This window comes from Cyprinodon tularosa, unplaced genomic scaffold, assembly GCF_016077235.1.
Source record: "Cyprinodon tularosa strain WSP-4 unplaced genomic scaffold, ASM1607723v1 ctg300, whole genome shotgun sequence".
In the NCBI taxonomy this organism is placed as follows: Eukaryota; Metazoa; Chordata; class Actinopteri; order Cyprinodontiformes; family Cyprinodontidae; genus Cyprinodon; species Cyprinodon tularosa.
The window spans coordinates 894898-915778 of NW_024039009.1; the positions used below are offsets into that span (position 1 = coordinate 894898).

General features: G+C 37.3%; 1 protein-coding gene across 2 annotated transcripts in view; it reads left to right on the forward strand.

Moving 5' to 3' along the window:
* Positions 1-19342, forward strand: part of LOC119787786 (single-stranded DNA-binding protein 2) — an 87403-nt gene extending 68061 nt beyond the window's left edge. The window contains exons 5-17 of one of the 2 annotated variants that reach the window (XM_038291822.1): positions 7754-7843; positions 9132-9191; positions 10415-10481; positions 11077-11147; positions 11230-11297; positions 12407-12455; positions 12541-12576; positions 12662-12716; positions 14744-14814; positions 14934-15012; positions 15126-15154; positions 15246-15344; positions 17971-19342. In XM_038291822.1, the coding sequence (XP_038147750.1) occupies positions 7754-7843; positions 9132-9191; positions 10415-10481; positions 11077-11147; positions 11230-11297; positions 12407-12455; positions 12541-12576; positions 12662-12716; positions 14744-14814; positions 14934-15012; positions 15126-15154; positions 15246-15344; positions 17971-18003 (807 nt within the window). In that variant the 3' untranslated portion in view covers positions 18004-19342. The remainder of the gene's footprint in view (positions 1-7753; positions 7844-9131; positions 9192-10414; positions 10482-11076; positions 11148-11229; positions 11298-12406; positions 12456-12540; positions 12577-12661; positions 12717-14743; positions 14815-14933; positions 15013-15125; positions 15155-15245; positions 15345-17970) is intronic. The other variant, XM_038291823.1, reaches the window with a different exon arrangement.
* The last annotated feature ends 1539 nt before the right edge of the window (positions 19343-20881 follow it).

The window sequence follows — 20881 nt, forward strand, 5'->3', positions numbered from 1 at the left end:
TAATTTGGATTGTTCAATGATTGTTCAATGTTCATTACTGTTCAACACAAAACAATGCATATTAGCAAAGTTAAGGAAAAGGTTATATGGGTATCTATATTTAATGTAAATGAAAATGTCATACAACATTTGAATTCATCCCCCTTTATTCTGGTAGACATAAATAAAAACCAGTGTAACCAGCTGCCTTTAGAAATTAACCAACCAGTAAATAGATATGATCTAATCTTTTTGATCAAAACAGCATTTTTATTTCTTATCCAATCTTAATCCAGTTAAAATTTAGACCTAAATCTAGTTGAAGATTTTAAGAAGGATTTGAAAATTGATTTCTGCAGACACTCTATACTAAGGTTCAGCTATTTGACAAACAAAACCACTTAAGGTGCAAAGTTTAAAACTCTACAGCTGTAATTGTAATTCAGGGTTGCAGCATGACATAATGGTACATATCAGGTGCATCATATGCTTAGGTGAAAGTGTGTCATGCAGAGATCAATGGTTGGATTCTCAGTCTTGGGCCAACAGCTGCAGGTCTTCCCCGTCTTGATCTTCTTTTGTTCCTGTCTAGCTACAAATGAATAAATGTCAGTAATTCCACAAACCTTAAACGGATGATTGTGGAGGCAATGCTGCAAAATGTGAAGAAGATAAATGGATGTACATACTTTACAAAACAAATACCAGTCCTAACACTCCCTCACTTTTTTTGCTAGAAGATTATGTATCATAGATTTTAACTTAGTCTTAAGATATCTGGATGGGAAAATAGAATATCATCTTTACTAGCTTTAAAATCCAAGACCACGTATTGTTATTGATCTTGTTTGACTGTTTTCTGAACTGTTAATATAGATCCAGTTGTGTGGTTGTTATATTCACTAGTATTTATTGTTGCATATCTCCAGCACTTGCCTTGGGGATGGTATTTTGAATAATTTATGAAACAAACATTTTCACTGGAAGATGCAGGTGTTTATCTGAGTATGAGATGGTGCCTCTGCAATGATCAGGATTGTATTGCAAACAAATGAGGAGAACTGATTGTAAGGATTGTTGTGTTTTAAGTTACACAAAATTGTAGATCAACATGTTATCAGAAGTGTTTCACTTCAGTCAGGACATTATGGTTGTCTCTGGGGAATGGCCCACAGAAAGGAAACCCACAAGGAGTGAGTAAAGCTTCTAAAAGCTCTGTGAGCAGAGGAGTTAAGACTGTGAAAGGAGGTATTTGGTCAGATAACTTGGAGGATGCTTGAGATGACTTCCTTCATTAAAAGTAATGAAGTGCAAAAAACAAATAGAAGTTAGTTTTCATTTAAGAGCTTAGAATTTAATTTGTGAACAATCAGGGTTGGTAATGGCTGTTACAAGTTGTGCACAAATTGAAAGTGCAGTGAACTCGATCAGCTCAAGAGTGATAAAAATCTGCAGAGGTGTTTAATTGTGTTTACGTTCACTGAGACATACAGTATACTGAGACTCTTTACCCAGTCCTGCTGTTGTGCAGTAGTGATCTGTACAGCTGCTATCTGTCTTTTCTGCTCTGCTCACTTTTGCACTTTTTCAAAACATGGTTAATGCTGGTGTGAAAGAGGTGCAAATTATCGACTCATTAACAATGTTTAACAATCTGCGGTCCATTTGAGTTGACATAGGTTAAGTACTATAACAAGCTGAGTTTGGCTGGAAATTGTTATTTACACAGAGCTGGTAAACAGGAGTTTAACGAGTCAAATCCTCACATTGTCTTTGGAAAAAATAACGTCTTCAAAAAGGGCTTTGTAGCATTACATTTCTGTTGACTGAGTAAATCTGCATTATTGACTGAGAGGATAGAACGCCGTTTTTTTGGCTGCTTTTTTTTTTTTTTTACCCAGATCACAGAATACCTGGGGTAAGTTCTTTACAAATACATGTTTTTTATTGTCTTATCATTGAAGCTGACTGAAAAAAAGTTTCCTGTTTGGTTGGACTTGGTACACTTATAACACACATATTCTAAAAAAAACAACCACTGATACACAGCCTAAAATGCAACCATATAACGAAGCCTCCTATTCACCAAGGTAATTGTAGAGACACTAGGCACTTTAGCTGTAGCCTCAGAGGTCCAGGACAGCGCTGGAGAACCTCTGAACACTAATACCTGAGTGGATAAAACACTGAGATCTGAGGTTGTAATAAATAAATCATAAATCACTGTGTTCAGATAACATCTCTCACATTTAAAATTAATTCGATTTAACATCTGTCTGTACAAAGTTTTTTTATCCACCACATTGTTTAGAAACTGTTTTTGATATGCTTCTTGCAATGAAGAACACATATTCTTTCAATCATTTTTTTTCCCTTTTATATTTTGCTGCTTGGTGTATTTCAAAGGAATAGGTTTTATTTTTTTCCCATACAAAAAAGAGAATTGCTATATACTGTGTGTATATATATATATATATATATATATATATATATATATATATATATATATATATATTTTTTTTTTTTTTTTTTTTTTTTTTTTATTCAGCCATTATCACATTCAGCTCACATTAAAAATTAAAACTTGCCTTGTTCTGAGGAAAATAATGGCAAAATTTGCAAATAAATATTAAGCAAAGTAGAAAGCATCTGTATGTCGTATGTTGCATCCTTGAAATAGATTTTCTATAAATGTGTTTAAAAACAAAAATCCTTCTCCGTAGTGCTCAAGGCCTTTAGGAGGAGCAGTTATATTCATATCCAGTTAATTAAAATTTCCTTTTCAATTAGGCTCTTTTGTCAGATTAAAACTGCTTTTGGAAAGAAACAACCTTGAAGCAGGTGTTAAACACTCCTTTCATCATGCCCTCATTTTTGCATTAAAATGCTTATTTTTTTTATTGGTCACTTGTAGTGTCCTGCTCATTGTTTGAATGTAACAATGTTTATAATTAACAAAAAGCGAGGGCTGGAAAACACCAGCCTGAGTATAATTAGCCATTTTAGGTGTTGCACTATGTGTGAACAGATTTGTGATTAGATTATAATTGTTGCTTTAAGCGTTACGTTTTATTACTAAACTCTGATTCAAAATTTGTGAAAAACATTTTGAAGTTTTTATATGATTCTCTACATTATCAGTAAATGGTTATAATAATGGTTTACATATATTAATACAATTTCAGAAATAATTAATATTTGGCTTTACATGGCGTTTATTAAACATATATTTGAGTTGTGAGTTTGGAAGTGATCAAAGGTCAACCCTTATTTTTGTTTATTACCTTTGTGGGGCATTTTTCCACTAATGGAACAAATGCCAGATAATGTAAATCAGTGAGCTTTAGAGGCTCGAGCAAGTTATAGCTCAGCAGTTTTTCTTCCAAACTCTCATTAAAATGCTAAAGTGAGTGAAAGACTTTTGCTACAGGAGTAGAGGTATGTTACTAATATTCTGCTCTAAGTCAGTGAGAAAGTAAATTACTCCTCAGGGCTGGCTGCATTTATCGATACACCCAGTAAAGATGAATAAAAAGGCGTAAAAGAAACTTCTCTTTTATAATGCAGCAGAACCTCACACAATATTTTATATAATAAAGCTTTTAAATATCAGTACCTTCATAAGTTGGTAAAGCGAGTCTCTTTAATCGCTTTTTGTAAACAAAATGCACAGTAATGATACCTCAGCTGCCAATTCTTGTTACTGTAGGCCCGCCCGCCTTTTAAGATTACAATGCTTTTCAAAACTCTGAAGCATTCAGAGAGAGTTATTTGACTATTCCACTTTAAACAACATCATCTACTGTCTTGGATCTTCTATGGTGAGCTTTTCTCTTTTCACATTTACACATCTCTTCTGCTGAGTTAAGGTTAGAGTGGCAACTAATGATTATTATTGATTTTTTTAGATTTTGCTTATCGATTAATCAGTCAATTATTTTTACAATTAATTATTGTATAGAAAAAAGTTCCTTAAAGAATTTTTTTACAAAATTCGACCAGTTGAATTTAAAAATTCCTGCTTGTGGAGTTCTGGACAGAATATATTGACAGATGAAAGTTTTTTTTTTATCTGAAATGCAAAATATTGATATATTTTTGTTGCAGTTATAGTATAATTACTGCTCTAAGTGGGTTGCTCTGTCAGTAAACGGTGTGTTTTAGAGTCTCTATACTCTAAGGATTAATCGATTACTAAATTAGTTGACGATTATTTCAACAATTGGTTATTATTGTTTTAACCCTAATTAAAGCTACAGTGTGTACAGTAATAATTACAGGGATATACAGTCGGCAATGTAATATATTATACATAACTATGTTATTTATCATCATCTACGAGCTCAGCCTCTTAACCTTAATATTTGCGTTGCCTTAGAATTCGTTATTTATAATTACATAGGAGCGGGTCTCGCAGCCATGGAGGCAGACATCTTTGCGCTACGGCAGCGCAGAGCCAACAAACTAGCGATTGCGAGATCGCCCATTACGCTCGAAAGTAACTACGGCAAGTTGAGAGAGATGAACTGAGACTGTACTGAAATCTATACCCTACACAGACTAATGAAATACTGTCTGTAAAATTATCTATGTAAACAAACCTCATCACTTGAGAAGGTAGGTGATGCGGACGTAGTGGAAGACATTTTGTCCCATAACGCTCGCCGTACTGTTGGGGGGGAGAAGCGGTGGGGGGGAGATGTTCATGTTGCTGCGGTCTGCAGTCTGGACTTTAGATGTCGCTGAAAATTACACACTGTAGCTTTAAGGCCTAGTGTTTGAGAGAGGCTTAGAAAAGTTGTCTCAAGTTCCAGTCCTCAGGGGGGCCATGTATCCTTTAACCTTTAGTATTATTTATTTTCCAACAAACCCAAATCCGACATTAGCTAATTAGCAGAGCTCTGCATTGACTGCTGCTGTGCCCTTACGTCCGCCCTAAACCCTAAATCCCTTAATCACTATATAGAGTGGGGACTATATAGTGGACTTTATGCTGAACTCAGTTAAATGACCGTTCGGACAGATGATCACTACTTTTCGCTTGCCTTCAATGACGTGATTTTTTCTCGCCCCTAAAATAAATCCTATTTGTGAGGAGATCTCTTGCAAAGCATTCTGGGATATATCTGCTAGGGACCATCAATGTACACTGCTTTTTAGGGTGCTTTGTGGGAAATTTTGAGTGAGAGATGTTTAGACACTCATATAAAATAGCGTGACATCTATATACTGTAGTGCCCTGTAACGCGGTTACGGCGGATGTTTGAAAGCAGGCTCCTACTAGAGATGTAGTTTTAACATTTGATCAGGTTTTTAGAGTGAGGGACACATCTAAAAGCTGCAGGACACCAGCCCTCATGGATTTGAGTTTGAGCCCTCTGGCTTAGAAGGTTCACCCACTACTGTCCTACTTACAGTGGTCTGGAATAAGTTCCCATATTTACAGAAATCCTAGTATTTTTGAGAATTCATAATTTCTTGCTCTCTAGGAAAATTGTCGGATAGACACCCAGTCACCTTCCTAGCCTTATGACCATTTAAATGTTAGTGGGGAGGACCTGGGTTGAGACGAATGGCTCTCTGTGCTAGAGGTTTTTTTATTTTACGGTAACAAAGTAGTAGTTTAGTTAAAATCAATGGTTTTAACATGGGATCTTTGTTTCCGTGTTGAAAGAACCTATATAGTTCATATCTGTAGTGCCAGTAATTGTGAACAGCAATGATTTAAATAAAGTTAGAGATTGCTATCATAAAAAATGTACATGCAAATCTCCTGTGGAGTCCAATGGACTAATACAGTTAACCCGCCTCCCATTAAAAAATATCTTTATATTTTTTTTTTTTTTTGAGTCTAGAATTCTTGTTTATTAAATCTCAGCAGGTTAAATGTGTCGCTGTTTTTTGGGGAGCTGCCATATCCTCGCTTCTTGTTGTTGCAGCTATTTAAATTTCTGTTGTTGCTGTGTTTACAAAATGCTGCTTTATCAGCAGGTCAGGTGGAGTTTCTTTTCCCCCTCCCCCTTCGTATTTTCTTGTCCTGCACAGACTTTATTCCTCAAGCACGCATACACTCATAATCTCCTTTTTGTCCTCCTTTCCCTGCCTCTTCCTCTGAGCGTGAAGGCAAACTCAGCAGACCTTCAGGCTGCCGGGAACCAAAGCATGCTGGGTAATCCACAGTGCTTTGGAATAGAGTGGGAGAACAAGAAGGTTGGGACTCACAAAAATCATGATGAGCATGATGTCAAACACTCCAACAGAACACAGACGCAAACAAACAAAAAAACAAACCAAATCCATCCTGCATCGCTGAACCAATGGAAGCACACAGTCTCCATCTGTGTCCATCTGTACACTCGTCTGCTCAGACAAACACAGGCTACGTTTGTAGCAGAACATGGAATCCAGGAGCTGCTGCAGATCCCGCTGCCTGTTGCCGACCTTTAAAGACGGAGAGATATGAAGGAGGCAAAGGGAGTGGAGAGGGTGGCGGGATGGAGCTGCGGCGGATACAAGAGTGTCGTCAGTCTGCTTTTATCTCAGCTCTGATTAAACCCTGTTCCTGTCTGACCTAAAAAGTCAGCTGGCGGAAACTTCAGAGACTGTGGGTGAATTTCAGCAGAGCTCTTTTCATCCAATCATCACAGAGAGACAGAAGATCAGAAACAGAGCAGTTTATACATGTGCAATGTGCACACGCTACATCGATTGTCATATAGGTACAGAGGGGTAGTCTGCCTAAATAGCTGCTTATTGTCCTGAATGTTTTCTGACCTGGGCTCCTCAATAAGGATTTGAGAGATGTCAGCACAATACCACAGGAAATAGTTGAGAGGCTCTGCTGAAATGATCCAGCGCCACCGGTCTGGGAGAAGCGCTACAACAGAAATAAAAAATAATACAATGAACAAAAATAAACATGGGCCAGCTTTGGTAGGCATGGGTAGAAACAGGAAACATCCCATTAAGAGAGACGAGAGGAAAACAACAGACAAAGAACCTTAGGTTGCACATTTCTTTAGATATTTTATTGTTTGATTGATTTCAATTGAAAACGCTTGTAAAAGGTTCAGTAGGTGATTATTTAATATAATATTTTATTGTCTAAATAATAAACTAAGATCTTAGCACTTAAAGTTTTAGCAGAAAGGCTTGCCACAGAATTTCTACTGGATTTCAGTCTGATGTTTAGCAATAGCATCCCACCATGTGGATAATCTTGAATCTGAACCAGTCCACTGTAGCTCTGTCTGTATGTCTGTTAAGGGTTCTTGGCCCTCCTAGCTTACTTTTAGGATGATGTGAGAGAGAAGATATGTTTTGACTTATATTGTTCTCTGCACTTGGGCTAAAAGTTCAGTTTTAGTCTGACCAGAGCTCCTTCCTCACCATTTTCCCTGTCCCCTGTATGGCTTGTAGTTCACCTTGACTGGACTTTTTATGGCTGTTTCCATACTAGCTTTATTCTTCTAGTAGAAAGCTGGGTCAGAGTAAAGGATGCTAAATGCAAATGCAATTTGCCCTTTTCAGATTTTTGCTTGTCTGTGATGTTAAAAGTTGTTCCCTCTTCTTTTTTTTTTTTATATTAAGCTTTGTTCTTTGTTGTTTAAACACATAAAACTCTTCCAATAAAATACATTATAGTGTATCGCTGTGTTATTACCCGACAGGTTACAGGGGTATGCATACGTTTGCAATAAGACTGTAGTTTTTCTAGCAGTGTGTGATTCTAAATGAGCTTTGACACTGTTTTGCCTGTGTCTGACCTGTTTAGAGTGCTGCAGCAGCTCCCAGCCCCGTCCTCGGGAACCTTCCTACAGGAGAGAGCATGCCAGTGGGGCCTGTTCCTCCAGGATTCTTTCAGGTATGTGTTAAAACAAACTCAGTTTTGTTTCTTTTTATTTCTTAAGTATAATGCATTCCACATCTTCCTACCTTTTAATTGTAAGTGTACAGATAAGACCATTATTTTAAACACTTTTTGTAATCAAACCCACCTTTAATTTATGCTTTTCTGATTAAATTACTCTTAGCAAAATCAACTAATTATGATTTTTGCAACTCCTTATTACTGTCTACTGGTTTGTATTTTAGTTTCAAACTCTTTTAGGAACAACTGTAGAAATGTGAGGTCTGCTTTGACCGACTAAATAGTAAGGAAAGCACAGAATCAAGAGGCAGCTGCTTATATTTGTTTCAAAGCTTACATGCAATAAGTAGATTTTTATGAGGATAACACAGGAAACATATCAACTGGCATTTCAAATAGTGCAGGAAAATATTCTTCTGCATCCTTTAGTGTAGGCTCTGAGATTTGCAGTTGTTCAAATCTTAAGCAACACTAAACACAAAGAGCATTTATATTTATTTACCATTTCATTATGTGAGAAGGTAAACCACATGATGAAGAGAACCAGTCTGAATAAATCTAAGGTAGGACATGCTGGCAGCAGTGCCTCATGTCAGCCCTGAATGACTCTATGCTCTTTGATTGATTAACTGTCTTTATCAGTCAAATTCAGACCACAGCTTCCGACATCCAGATCAATAACCTTCCAAGATATTTTCCACTCCGCATCTAGAAAATCAAATATGAGCTCAGACAGCAGATTAGTTGCTTATTGTACACGATTTTATTAGTATGAAAAATGTCATAATATGTACATGGTTTGGTTCTTTAATGGGTACTGATACCAAAGATAATTGATAGTTTATTTAAAAGTTGTTGTTTTTTTCAGTGTTCTTTTTCCACTTTCTTATCCTGTTCAAATATAAAGGTCTACTGCACTCTAGTGGGACATGGTAGCATTGCTGCGCTTACACTGCAGTGAAGCATTTTTGACCACGTGGACCTTCATAGGACACAAACAGCATTGCCATTGTCTTTGTAGTGAGTGAGAACCCACATGGAAGCAAAATGAGGGAGCCGAAATACATGCTGACATAATCTAGATAATAATAAAACCCAACATTATTACTGTACAAACAAACCTCATGCTCCATTACCTGGCTGTGCAGTATTTTTGCATAACCGTAATCCAATAAAATGTTGGATTCGTATTTTCCATACAGCTATCTCTGATTAGTTCAAATACCATTTTTGGAAATTAGTTTGTTGAAACACTCAGGTGCTTTGTTTGCCTCTTTTATAGCCCTTCATGTCACCACGATACCCCGGAGGGCCCAGACCACCCCTAAGACTACCTAATCAGGTGAGAGCTGCTCTCACACTTCCAGTATAACATAACACATTCCAATACATATAAGAGAAATAGAAAAAACAGCTAAATATGTTTGACTATTAATAATATATAGCTGTATTACAGATGTAGTTCTTTTAGGGTATTACATTACATCTTATTACAGCTAGAACTGACTTATTTTTATTTTTTTATTTTTTTTTATTATTATTATTTTTTTTACAAAATAGAGTAGAATAGACTGGATTAAAGGTCTTCCTATAGACAGAAAACTGGACTTGGATCAGGACTTTAACGGGGCAATGAAGACTTGAATCTTTCTGTAATCTACCTCCCTATTATTTCTGATCAGCTTTCCCAGACTGTTATGGAGAAGCATTGCCAAACAACAATAGTTTTGTTCTGATGTTATAATTTTCAGCAGGGACAGTGTTTTGGGTGATGCACAATGGGTTTTCTTTTTCCACACATTATTCCTCTTCCTCTGGAAATTAAGATTCATCTGACCTGAGCACTTTTTTTTTGTACAGCCATTTTCTGCATTCTACATGGCAAGAGTTCTTAATAATGATGGCCTTCTTTAAGCTTCACCACATAAGGCTGTTGTCCCTCTGTGCATGTTTCTCCCAGAATCATCTGCTGTGTTTGTTGATGTTCCTTGATCTTCGTTATCTGTTAGCTCACTAAGGTTCTCTAACACAGGCATCCCCAACCTCGGTCTTCGAGGCCCGCTGTCGTGCAGGTTTCAGAGGTTTCCTTGCTCATCACAGCTGATTTTAATTGAAAGTTGACTAACAGCCTTTTGACTACTGCAATCATTATAATCAGCTGTGCTAAAGCAGGTAAACCTCCAAAACCTGCAGGACAGCAGGCCTCGAGGACCGAGGTTGGGGATGCCTGCTCTAACAGACTTTTGTGAGCTTCACAGAACAGGTGGATTAATACTGATTAATACTGAGTGGATTCTCTTTAATAACAAAAGCAGTTCTGAATTTAAAGAAATTTAAAGAAATTATGTATTACAGTCCTTTAACTTTGAAATTTTAGTTTGTGTTAGTTTATCACTTAAAATCTTAGTTAAAAAAAATAAAGTTTGTGGTTGTAGTTCTCAAAGCAAAATAAGTGTTAGGGACCTGGACACTTTTACAATCCACAATGAATGAATAATGGAAATAAGCTTTCTCTGTGGCAGTGCTAATAATCCAGCCGATATGTTGGTGCTGTTTTCTCTCTAGGGACTTGGAGGAGTTCCAGGTAACCAGCCTATGCTACCTACTGGGATGGACCAAACCAGACAGCAAGGTACTACGATATTACAATACAAAGCTGATAATACTCAACCTATAAGGAGTGAGACCTAAATTTAAAACAGTACAACATTTGTATTCCTATGACTAAAATATTTCAGTTTGTGCCCACTAACCAAGGATCAGAAGATGCAGTCTCTGAGGTTCCTCTTGTAGGTGCAGGACATAAATCCCCATGAAGATCTAACAAAAAATTTTTTTAAGATTTTTAAAAGTCTTTTTAAAAACCTTTGAGTAAGATAAAACATTTCTTTTCTTAAAATAACTAAAGTGACCATTGTCATAGTCTGCTGTGGGCTGAATTTTAAAACAGAAGTTCTTACATATTTGGAAGATTTTATTTATGTTTTTGAAAATTCTAAACTTTGTTAAGATGCAATTTTCTGGTTTCAAAGACGCAAGTGTGATTAATACATATGTTGTTATTTGAACAAAGAGACTACAGTCTAATACCTTTCAGTTTAAAGGTACAGCATAAGATTGGTAAAAATCCTGCTCCTAATCCTAATCAGACAAAAAGATTTTATCGTCAATTGAAAGTCATTTTGAAAACTAACCGCTGGGATGTATGGATGGTTTTTATGTTTCAGGGCATCCAAGCATGGGAGGACCAATGCAGAGGATGACCCCCCCTAGAGGCATGGTACCCCTGGGGCCCCAGGTAAGCAATACTAATAGAATTATAGACGTTTGTTAAGCAATATGGTTTTAAGTGTTTTTTTTTTTTTCCCTTTTTCCTTAAGAGCTATGGAGGTGGGATGAGACCCCCACTGAATGCCTTGGTTGGTCCTGGGATGCCTGGTATGAGCATGTGAGTGGTGGACACATTAATCTGTAATACTAATAACCTTCTACAAATATAAAGCTTTAAGAATTGCGATATATGTCTCCTTTTGTGACATTAGAACAACAAAAATTTTCTTTTATTGTAATTCTGTGTTGGCCAGCACAAATAAGTGCATATCTGTGATTTGAAAAGTCTTATAAATAAGGATTTTTATTTCAAATTAATTTGGGACCAAGAGACACCAAAATTGTTCTGCTCATTCTTCTTTGCACTGCAGCGTAGTCTCAATCTTTTATCCTTCTGGATTCTTCTAAAATCTCTAAACATTTTTCCTCTTCCTTACGATGAAAAGCATCCCGACAGGGTAAGGCTGCTACTGCTGTGTCACTTTGGAGGCTCATGCTTGGTGTTAATTTTTTGCATTGTATTAGAAGTTCTATTTTGTGGGATATTGAGAAATAGGACCCATATTTAGGTCTCTTTTGCCTTGGACTTAAGTTTAGAAGACCTGCATCATCTTTAGGTAGGTTTCCAGGTGAGTCTAGCTCTTTCCATTTACTGAAGATGGGTTGAACCATGTAGGGATTTCCCCAGTTCTCTTTTTTTCTGCTTTCACAACTCTCTCTCTGACCTTCATGCCATTTCCCTCAGCCTTCATTGTGCTGGGTTTTCATTTAAACCTCTAAAGGCAACAGCTTGCACTTGGTTTTATTTAGGGGTATCGGGGAACTTCAAGTTTTCAGTGAAATTCAATGGAACTTGAATTTGTAATGTGAAAATGTCAGCATGCAGCAAAGGGAATTTGAGTATTTTGGTGCTTCCCAAGCAATCCTTGCTGTGCATTTTGAATTGTAAACTAAATGGGACTTTTTTTGCTTGTACTGAGATATCTTAAATCTGTCCCAAACTCAAAAGCTTTTACCCTCTTTGACTGGATATTTACTGTGGACCTGGGAGGTGACTTTCCAATTTTTTTTTATCTTCTTTTGTCCAAGTTCTTTTCTTTTTTTCCTTGATGTTCCCACCACCTTTTCTCCTGCCGTCAGAACATTTTGTTGTTGCCAACTCTGACCAGAAATAGCGAGGCCTGCATAAAAGCAGAATACTGATGTGAGTGTATGTGTGTGTTGCAGGGGACCTGGCGGTGGCAGACCTTGGCCAAATCCTCCAAACTCAAATTCTGTAAGTCCTCAGACAAAACAGCCTTGAAAAAAATTTTATGTATCACTTCATCACTTACATTTGTTTCTTCTCTTGTCTTTTTCAGACTCCTTATTCTTCTGCATCTCCAGGCAGCTATGTGGTATGTTTAACGTTCGTGAGACTCTTCTAACGCTTTGAGTAACAGCTTGTTAATTTATGCAGTAAAACCAAACTTTTAATTTCAGGGACCCCCAGGGGGAGGGGGTGCACCAGGAACCCCAATAATGCCAAGTCCAGCAGGTGAGACTTATCCTTAACATACATATGGACAAAGTTGTTGTTTCCACTTATGTAAGAAAAGAAAAGCCCACAGTGGTCAGAGAAATTACTTGAACCTTGAAAACAATGAACTCGTAAAAACAGACCTGGTTAAAATGACTTATTATTTGATGACCATATCTTAATATTTTGTTGCATAACGTTTTGAATCAATCACTGCAATAAAATGATTCCTGTAACTGTCAATGGGACATTTGCTCCTCTCAGCAGGTATTCTGGTCCACTCCTCATGAACACTGAGGAACTGTTCCAGTTGTCTCAAGTTTGAATAGGGTCTTTTCCAGACCGCATGTTTCTTTTCAAAGATGCTCATTCAAGATATGCTTAATTTTTCTATCTGTGAACATGGAGCTGATGTGTTTCGGCAAAAAGTTACATTTTTTGTCTCATATCTCCATAGGACGTTCTCCCAGAAACATTGTGGCTTGTCAGCACATACTGTAATTTAGCAAATTCAGATTGGCTTTTTTAGGATTTGTTTTCAGCAATAATGTCCTCTTTGGTTGTCTCTCATTAAGCCGACTTTGGCTAAGCAACAACAGTTGGTGGGATCTGCTACTGATGTTCCTTGAGCTTGAAGTCCACCAGGGCTGATTTGTTACCATTTATTTCATCCATTTCTTAAATTTTTCATCAGTACTCTTCCTGCTGCTAATCCAGGGGGGTGTGCTACAGTCCCATGCAAAGTTGTGCCAGTTCATAATGAAAATAACTTGCTCAAAGTTCAGTTCACACAGATGAAAATGAACTAAATCATGTTCATAGTTCCCTTATTCAAAAAATGAATGTTCACAAACCTATAAATGAACACAATCCTACACAATAAAACCTCATATTTCACCCTTTTAATGTGTGACCAAAATATATAGAAGGAAATGGAAAATACTCGATGCAGTCAATGTATACTATATGTGCAGTCAAACCTTTATTTACTCAAGTTACACAGAAGTTGAGAAACATACGGGAACATTCAGGTTCTGCTGAAAAGATTTGTATTAAAAATTTACCTTCCTCATTCAGCAGCAGATATTTCCCAAGATACCTTGGATCCTTAAACTTGACATGCCACTTTAAATTCTAAGTGGACGTGGCTGAATTACAGACTTGTTTGTTATGTCCAGGTGGGAACAGTTTGCAAAAAAGCTTTAGGGTTTTTTTTCTGTCCGAGTCTTCCTCTGTGAGTTCATAAAGCTTGGCCAAGTGCTCTGTAAAACTGGCATCAGAAATACCAGTAGATGAGTCTGAATTGCGCAGAGTAGTACTAGCAGTAAACATGCTGGGCTGTCATGCTGTTTGCCGTAAAAGTGTCATTATCAATTGAACATGAACACAACCTTTGTTTCGCTCACTATTCTCAGAGTGAAAGTTGCTGTAGTTTACGTTCATTACTTCAAAACTAATCCGTTCAGTTCACCATTCACTAAAAATATGAATGTATTGAGTGAACGGCGTTCATTGAACGCGTTCAGGCACAACACTGATCCCATGGATCTTACAGGAACATTAAGTTGCTTGGAGATGGTCTTATAGCCTTTACCTTTCACATGCTTGTCTATAATTTTCTTTCTAATCTCATGAAACAGCCCTTTCCTTTGCTTTCTCTGGTCCATGTTGAGTGTGGTACACACCATGTCACCAAACAGCATACTGACTTCCTGTAGGGACAACTTATTGATTGCAAGAATGTGACACAAGTAATGCCAATTAGTGGGCACACCTAAGTCACTTTGGTCAAAATATTTTCTTTTTTCTAGGGGTATCATCCTTTTTGATGTGGCCTTTTTAATGAGATTATGTTTTGTTTTTTGTTTTTATAGTTATATTAAAGCATAGTTGAAAAGCTATTTCTGACTCCAAGAGTTTATTCTCATACATGTATTAATATTTTTCTCAGATTCTGGTTATTTTTTGACCAATGTGGGTTTTTCTTCCATTACAAACATATTTTGTCAATGTCTGCATGTATTAATATTGTGTTTTACGGTTAGATTCAACCAACTCTGGCGACAACATGTACACCATGATAAACACAGTACCTCCTGGTGGAAGCCGACCAAATGTGAGCCCTTTCTCTGTGCTTTGAAGTTTATAAGGTGTTAAAGAGTGACTGTAACCTTTAAGGTCAGATTTCAATGTATGTTTTTCTTCCTCTGCTTCTGCATCTCCTGTTTGGCTCAGTTTCCTATGGGTGGAGGTAGTGATGGTCCATTGGGGGGATTGGCAGGAATGGAGCCGCATCACATGAATGGGTCTTTAGGTAAAAGGACAGTTGGTTTGTATGTTGTGTGTATTTCTGATCATGTTGGGCTCAATACCTCACATTAAGTGTAAAATCCTTGCAGGCTTATTATAGACTGTTTTCTCTTTCAGGGTCCGGTGATATGGACAGTCTCTCCAAGGTCTGTAAAACTGTTAAATGTCTTTGAGGTGTTTTTTTTTTTCTCCAGCATCTGAAATTACAATCTTTTTAACATGTTTTGCTGCCGGCAGAACTCTCCTGGTAACCTAAGCATGAGTAACCAACCAGGGACACCGAGAGAGGATGGAGAGATGGGAGGAAACTTCCTTAATCCATTTCAGAATGAAAGTGTAAGTCATCTATGAATTAGTTTGTTATTTTTAGGAGGTTAGCCTCTCATAACTTTCAGAAAGGTTGAGACTAAACACAGAAATGCAACACTTCTAGAGGAAGTGCAATTTACAACATTGTTGTTTGCTCTCTTAGGCTAAGGGAAATGTATCTTTGGGAGGTCTAAAGCTGCCCAGCAGCCTCACAGTGATGGCAGCCATCCACAAAGTACATTTGAATTGCAAAGAAGATGTCAGGCTTTGATTTGCTGCCATCACTATCACCAGGACCTGTGTCTCTGGGTCTTTTTGTTAAGCTCAGTTGCTCCTGGGTTTTGGTTTTAGGTTTCCTTAGAGACAGTTTGTTTTGACATTGACCAATCAATCCTCCAAAAGTTCTTTAAACAGGACTTGGAAGTATAGAACTGAGTTCAGTTGCTCACCAAACCTTGTAGTGTTTATTTGAAAAGAGGAAGAAAGAAAGAAATCAATAAAACAAAACAAAGTTAATGAAATAAAAACATCAAAAAGCAAAAACTAAAGATTCTTCATCCACACAACACAATTAACGCCCCATTTACTTACAAAAAAATCTATGCTCTTTGTCAAATTAAAAAACGAAAATTCTACTTGAACACGTGCAATTACCAGTCTCTTAAATAAAATACAAGCATCTTCCATTTGATGACTATTCATTTTGTTCTTTCTTGATATCCATTGCTAGTTTTGCCATTCCAGAAATGGAATTTAAAAGCACATGAACAGATCTCTTCTTTGCACAATACTGTGGACCATAAATAAAAATACAGCTAGAGACTTAACACCAAAACCACTAAACAAACAATCCGAAAGAACAAAAAGAGGATTCAGTCTTAAACATTCAACAAAAATATGATTCCACCTGTAAACAAAAAGAAAGAAAGAGAGTTCATGTTATTATACAGCATTTGATGCATATCCATTCTTCCTGCAGAGTGCCCTTACCTTTGTAACTTGAGAGAGTTCCTGAATCGGTCTTGTGACCCACATCACCAATTTACAGGGGTCTGAGCTCTGCTTAAACACAGGAACTAACTAAGAAAAATTTTGTTGTAAGCTAAAAAATCAGATATGATCTGATCAGACATATTTTTGTCTCTTTGATTTGAATGCGGCCTTGTTTTTACATTACTTCTCAAACTGATGGTCCAAAGCAGTCAAATTCCAAAACAGAGAGTGACTGTTTTGCTTTGCAATAGTGCAGTGTTGCTCTTTGCTTTCAGGGGCACTAAACCTACACTCACCGGCCACTTTATTAGGTACACCTGTCCAACTGCTCGTTAACACTTAATCTCTAAGCAGCCAATCACATGGCGGCAACTCAGTGCATTTAGGCATGTAGACATGGTCAAGACAATCTCCTGCAGTTCAAACCGAGCATCAGTATGGGGAAGAAAGGTGATTTGAGTGACTTTGAACGTGGCATGATTGTTGGTGCCAGAAGGGCTGGTCTGAGTATTTCAGAAACTGCTGATCTACTGGGATTTTCACGCACAACCATCTCTAGGGTTTTCAGAGAATGGTCCGAAAAAGAAAAAACATCCAGTGAGCAGCAGTTCTGTGGGCGGAAATGCCTTGTTGATGCCAGAGGTCAGAGGAGAATGGCCAGACTGGTTCGAGCTGATAGAAGGGCAACAGTGACTCAAATAACCACACGTTACAACCAAGGTGGGCAGAAGAGCATCTCTGAACGCACAGTACGTGGAACTTTGAGGCAGATGGGCTACAGCAGCAGAAGACCACACCGGGTGCCACTCCTTTCAGCTAAGAACAGGAAACTGAGGCTACAATTTGCACAAGCTCATCGAAATTGGACAATAGAAGATTGGAAAAACGTTGCCTGGTCTGATGAGTCTTGATTTCTGCTGCGACATTCGGATGGTAGGGTCAGAATTTGGTGTCTACAACATGAAAGCATGGATCCATCCTGCCTTGTATCAACGGTTCAGGCTGGTGGTGGTGGTGTCATGGTGTGGGGAATATTTTCTTGGCACTCTTTGGGCTCCTTGGTACCAATTGAGCCTCGTTGCAACGCCACAGCCTACCTGAGTATTGTTGCTGACCATGTCCATCCCTTTAAGACCACAATGTACCCAACTTCTGATGGCTACTTTCAGCAGGATAATGCACCATGTAATAAAGCTGGATTCCTCTCAGACTGGTTTCTTGAACATGACAATGAGTTCACTGTACTCAAATGGCCTCCACAGTCACCAGATCTCAATCCAATAGAGCATCTTTGGGATGTGGTGGAACGGGAGATTCGCATCATGGATGTGCAGCCGACAAATCTGCGGCAACTGTGTGATGCCATCATGTCAATATGGACCAAACTCCCTGAGGAATGCTTCAAGCACCTTGTTGAATATATGCCACGAAGAATTGAGGCAGTTCTGAAGACAAAAGGGGGTCCAATCCGTTACTAGCATGGGGTACCTAATAAAGTGGCCGGTGAGTGTATAATTTACAGGTCTACCCCCATAGTTACTAAATGTCAAAGAGTTTAATATGAATGTAAAATGTTACAATGGGAAAATGGGTATGGGTATGAAAACTTCTGCAAGGCAGCTTACAACACTAACACACCTCTGTCCTTGTTGTATTTCAGCAGTATTCTCCAAACATGACAATGAGCGTGTGAAGACTCGTAAAGTTGTGGGGAAATCGGTATAAAGCAAAGAGACACAATAAGACATCATTTAGGCCAGTGATTCCTTGTCCGCCATCGCTGCCCCTATCCCCAACCCCTGACCTCCATTTTCCCCAAACTCTCCATGGTTTCAGCCTACGTCTCTACTCTGTTTCTTCAAAGTGACCACTCTGCTGCATTCAGACTGTACAAAAGATCCAAGTGAAACGTGCAAGAGGAGAACTCTTTATATATTTACATGCGGTGTATGGAGCAGTGTACATCCAACACATGACTCTGAACCAAATCATTCAACTGAAGATAAACAACCAAGAGCATCCGCACAGTTTTTTTTATTATTTCTTTTATTGTTAAATGTATTTCAGCTTTTTTAATGAGACATTTCTGTTTTTTATTACTACAAAAATGCAAACTACCCCAGTCACATGACTCTTAGCCTTATTTCAGTATTTTGCAGTTATCCAAGGCTTTTTTCCACACCCCTGGTTGTCCACATCTTTGAAACAAACACTGTTACATTAATTTAATGTTTATTTATGTTTTAGAAGATGTTGTTCTTTATTTTTCATACTAATCAATTATGGGAATCATCTTTCAGTTTGTCCTCATAAAAGGGGGAAAATTAGTGAAGATTAAAATTATCCAGCTTCACATTTCAAGACACTCTTTTAATACATTTTAAATTATAAAACCAGAGCTTATTTAAACAGAAGACTGTAAGCTGTCATTTTTAAACTAGTTCTTTATTCGGATTATTTTACGCTTTGGATTAGTTGATTGTTGGAAACTGTTTGGAAGAGAACTGCAAAGTTAATCGGTTGCAGGTTATTACAAATCTTATTAACAAATCATGCTGTGCAGGTTGAACATTTTTTTTTTTCCCAATGCAGTAAAATTTGTCTCGTTCTGTACTGAACTGCAAACCACAGTTGTGATGTAACACGTGAGTAATATACTCAAAGGGTTGAACTTTGCACTCTGTCCATTGCAGACCCACAACACAAAATTTAGACAAATGGCATCAATAACATTCTCTTTGTTCAGATAAAACAACTAGAGTTTGTAAATTGATTTTCTCTTAGTTGTGGATTCTCTGACCTGCTATCTTAATGATACATGTAACGATCGCAGAGTTTGCATCTTGGAACCACAAGAAGCACAGTGGGTCTAATTCTCTGAATTCAACAGAGACGTAGATGATGAGGATGAAAAGCAAACTCAACACTGGTTACTCCTGAATAATTGTCATCCGGTTAAACTGTGATTTTAATATGATTTTAAGAGTTGATTGGTACAGAAAACTAAAAGCTTGTTTTTGAATCATTTTTTTTTTAAAAGAGAAAAACTTTTTAGTGCCCATGATTGTTACAATGTACAAACGTTGATATTTGTGTGAACATGCTCCTCTCCCCTCCAACACCTCTACATGTACAGCCGGGTCACAAATGTAGCTCCTCTTTCTTGTATGTGTATTTGATGTTATTATTATTTCAATATTAATCTTCAGAGAGTCACCGAATGGGAGGAATGGACTAATAAGCCAACCTAAAAACTGAAATGATGTTCTTTTATCTTTTTTTTTTTTTTTTTCTCATTAGAATGAAGCCATAAGTGGGAGAACAAGAAGATAAGTTTGTAAATTAGATCTCATTTTTGTTTTGTGACTGTGTGGGACTTCATTTGTGATGTGTTCATTTCTCTCTTTTTTATTCTTGTATTACATTTTTGTAAATAAGCAGAGAAGTTTCATTGGTTTTAAATTTGCTGGTATAAAGCTTCTCTTCCCTTAGTCATTTGTTTCTTCTTAATTATTGTGTCGGTGTGGATCGAAGTGAATATTTAAAATTTGTTTACACAAGCAGAGTTTCTTTCATACTGTGCCCTTGGTCCTCATTTCACCTTTTTCAAATAGTGATTTATGTGAAAATACTATGGGCCTGGTCTTCAAAAGGTTGGGTTGCAAGTTGCTTGTGCACTTTAACAGTGTGTGCAAATGTTTTATTTATTTATTTTTTTTGCATACTGTAGGTGGAGCAAACCTCACAAATTTATTGTTGAAAGATATGCAAATGTTAATAGTTATCACTTCACACTATCAATTAATCAAACCTGAAAGTGAGTACAGGTGCTTGCATTTTTGCATCTTTATTTAGTATGAAACAGAATGATGAATGGATGGATAGATAGATATGTTGGTTATGTAAAAGATGGCTGCACAGGCTGGTACAAGTAAATGCAGCGGGACTACGGAAAATCTTTATAAAATTTAAACAAAAATAACAATGACTTGGCAGAAATATCATGGCATGTTTATCAAAACAAAACTGAATACCAGCAGCTGCTTGTATTATGTTTGTCTTTACTTTTCTTTGTAGGGCTTTGAATTAATTATATACACAATACGTAATTTTCATCACTATTATCAACGTCATGTTTTTTTAAGGCCCCGAGCAGCGAAGGGGCTGCGAAGGCCAATTTTTTTTTCAAATGTTTATTTTTCTCCTGAATGAAACGCTTTTTTAGAGGCTTTAACATATTTTTAAAAAACTCAGCAGACTTTACAGAAAATTGTCCCTCGTGTGAAATGTACGTAGTTTAATGGAATCAGAAATGGGCATGGCCAAACGGCTCAACAGCTCACTCTAAAGTTAGATGGGGAAAACCGTAAGTAGCAGAGACTTAAAATTTTGCACAAAGGTAATTCTCCCTAAATTGAGTCTCTTGGAGGTATGCCCTACAGTAGAACCCACAGGAAGTCAGCCATTTTGAATCGAAGCCATCACTTTGCTTTTTTTTCTTCATGACATATCTGAGCATAATCCTCCTAGAGCTTTTCAGTTACAAACTTCAAATCCACTCTCAATTGGCC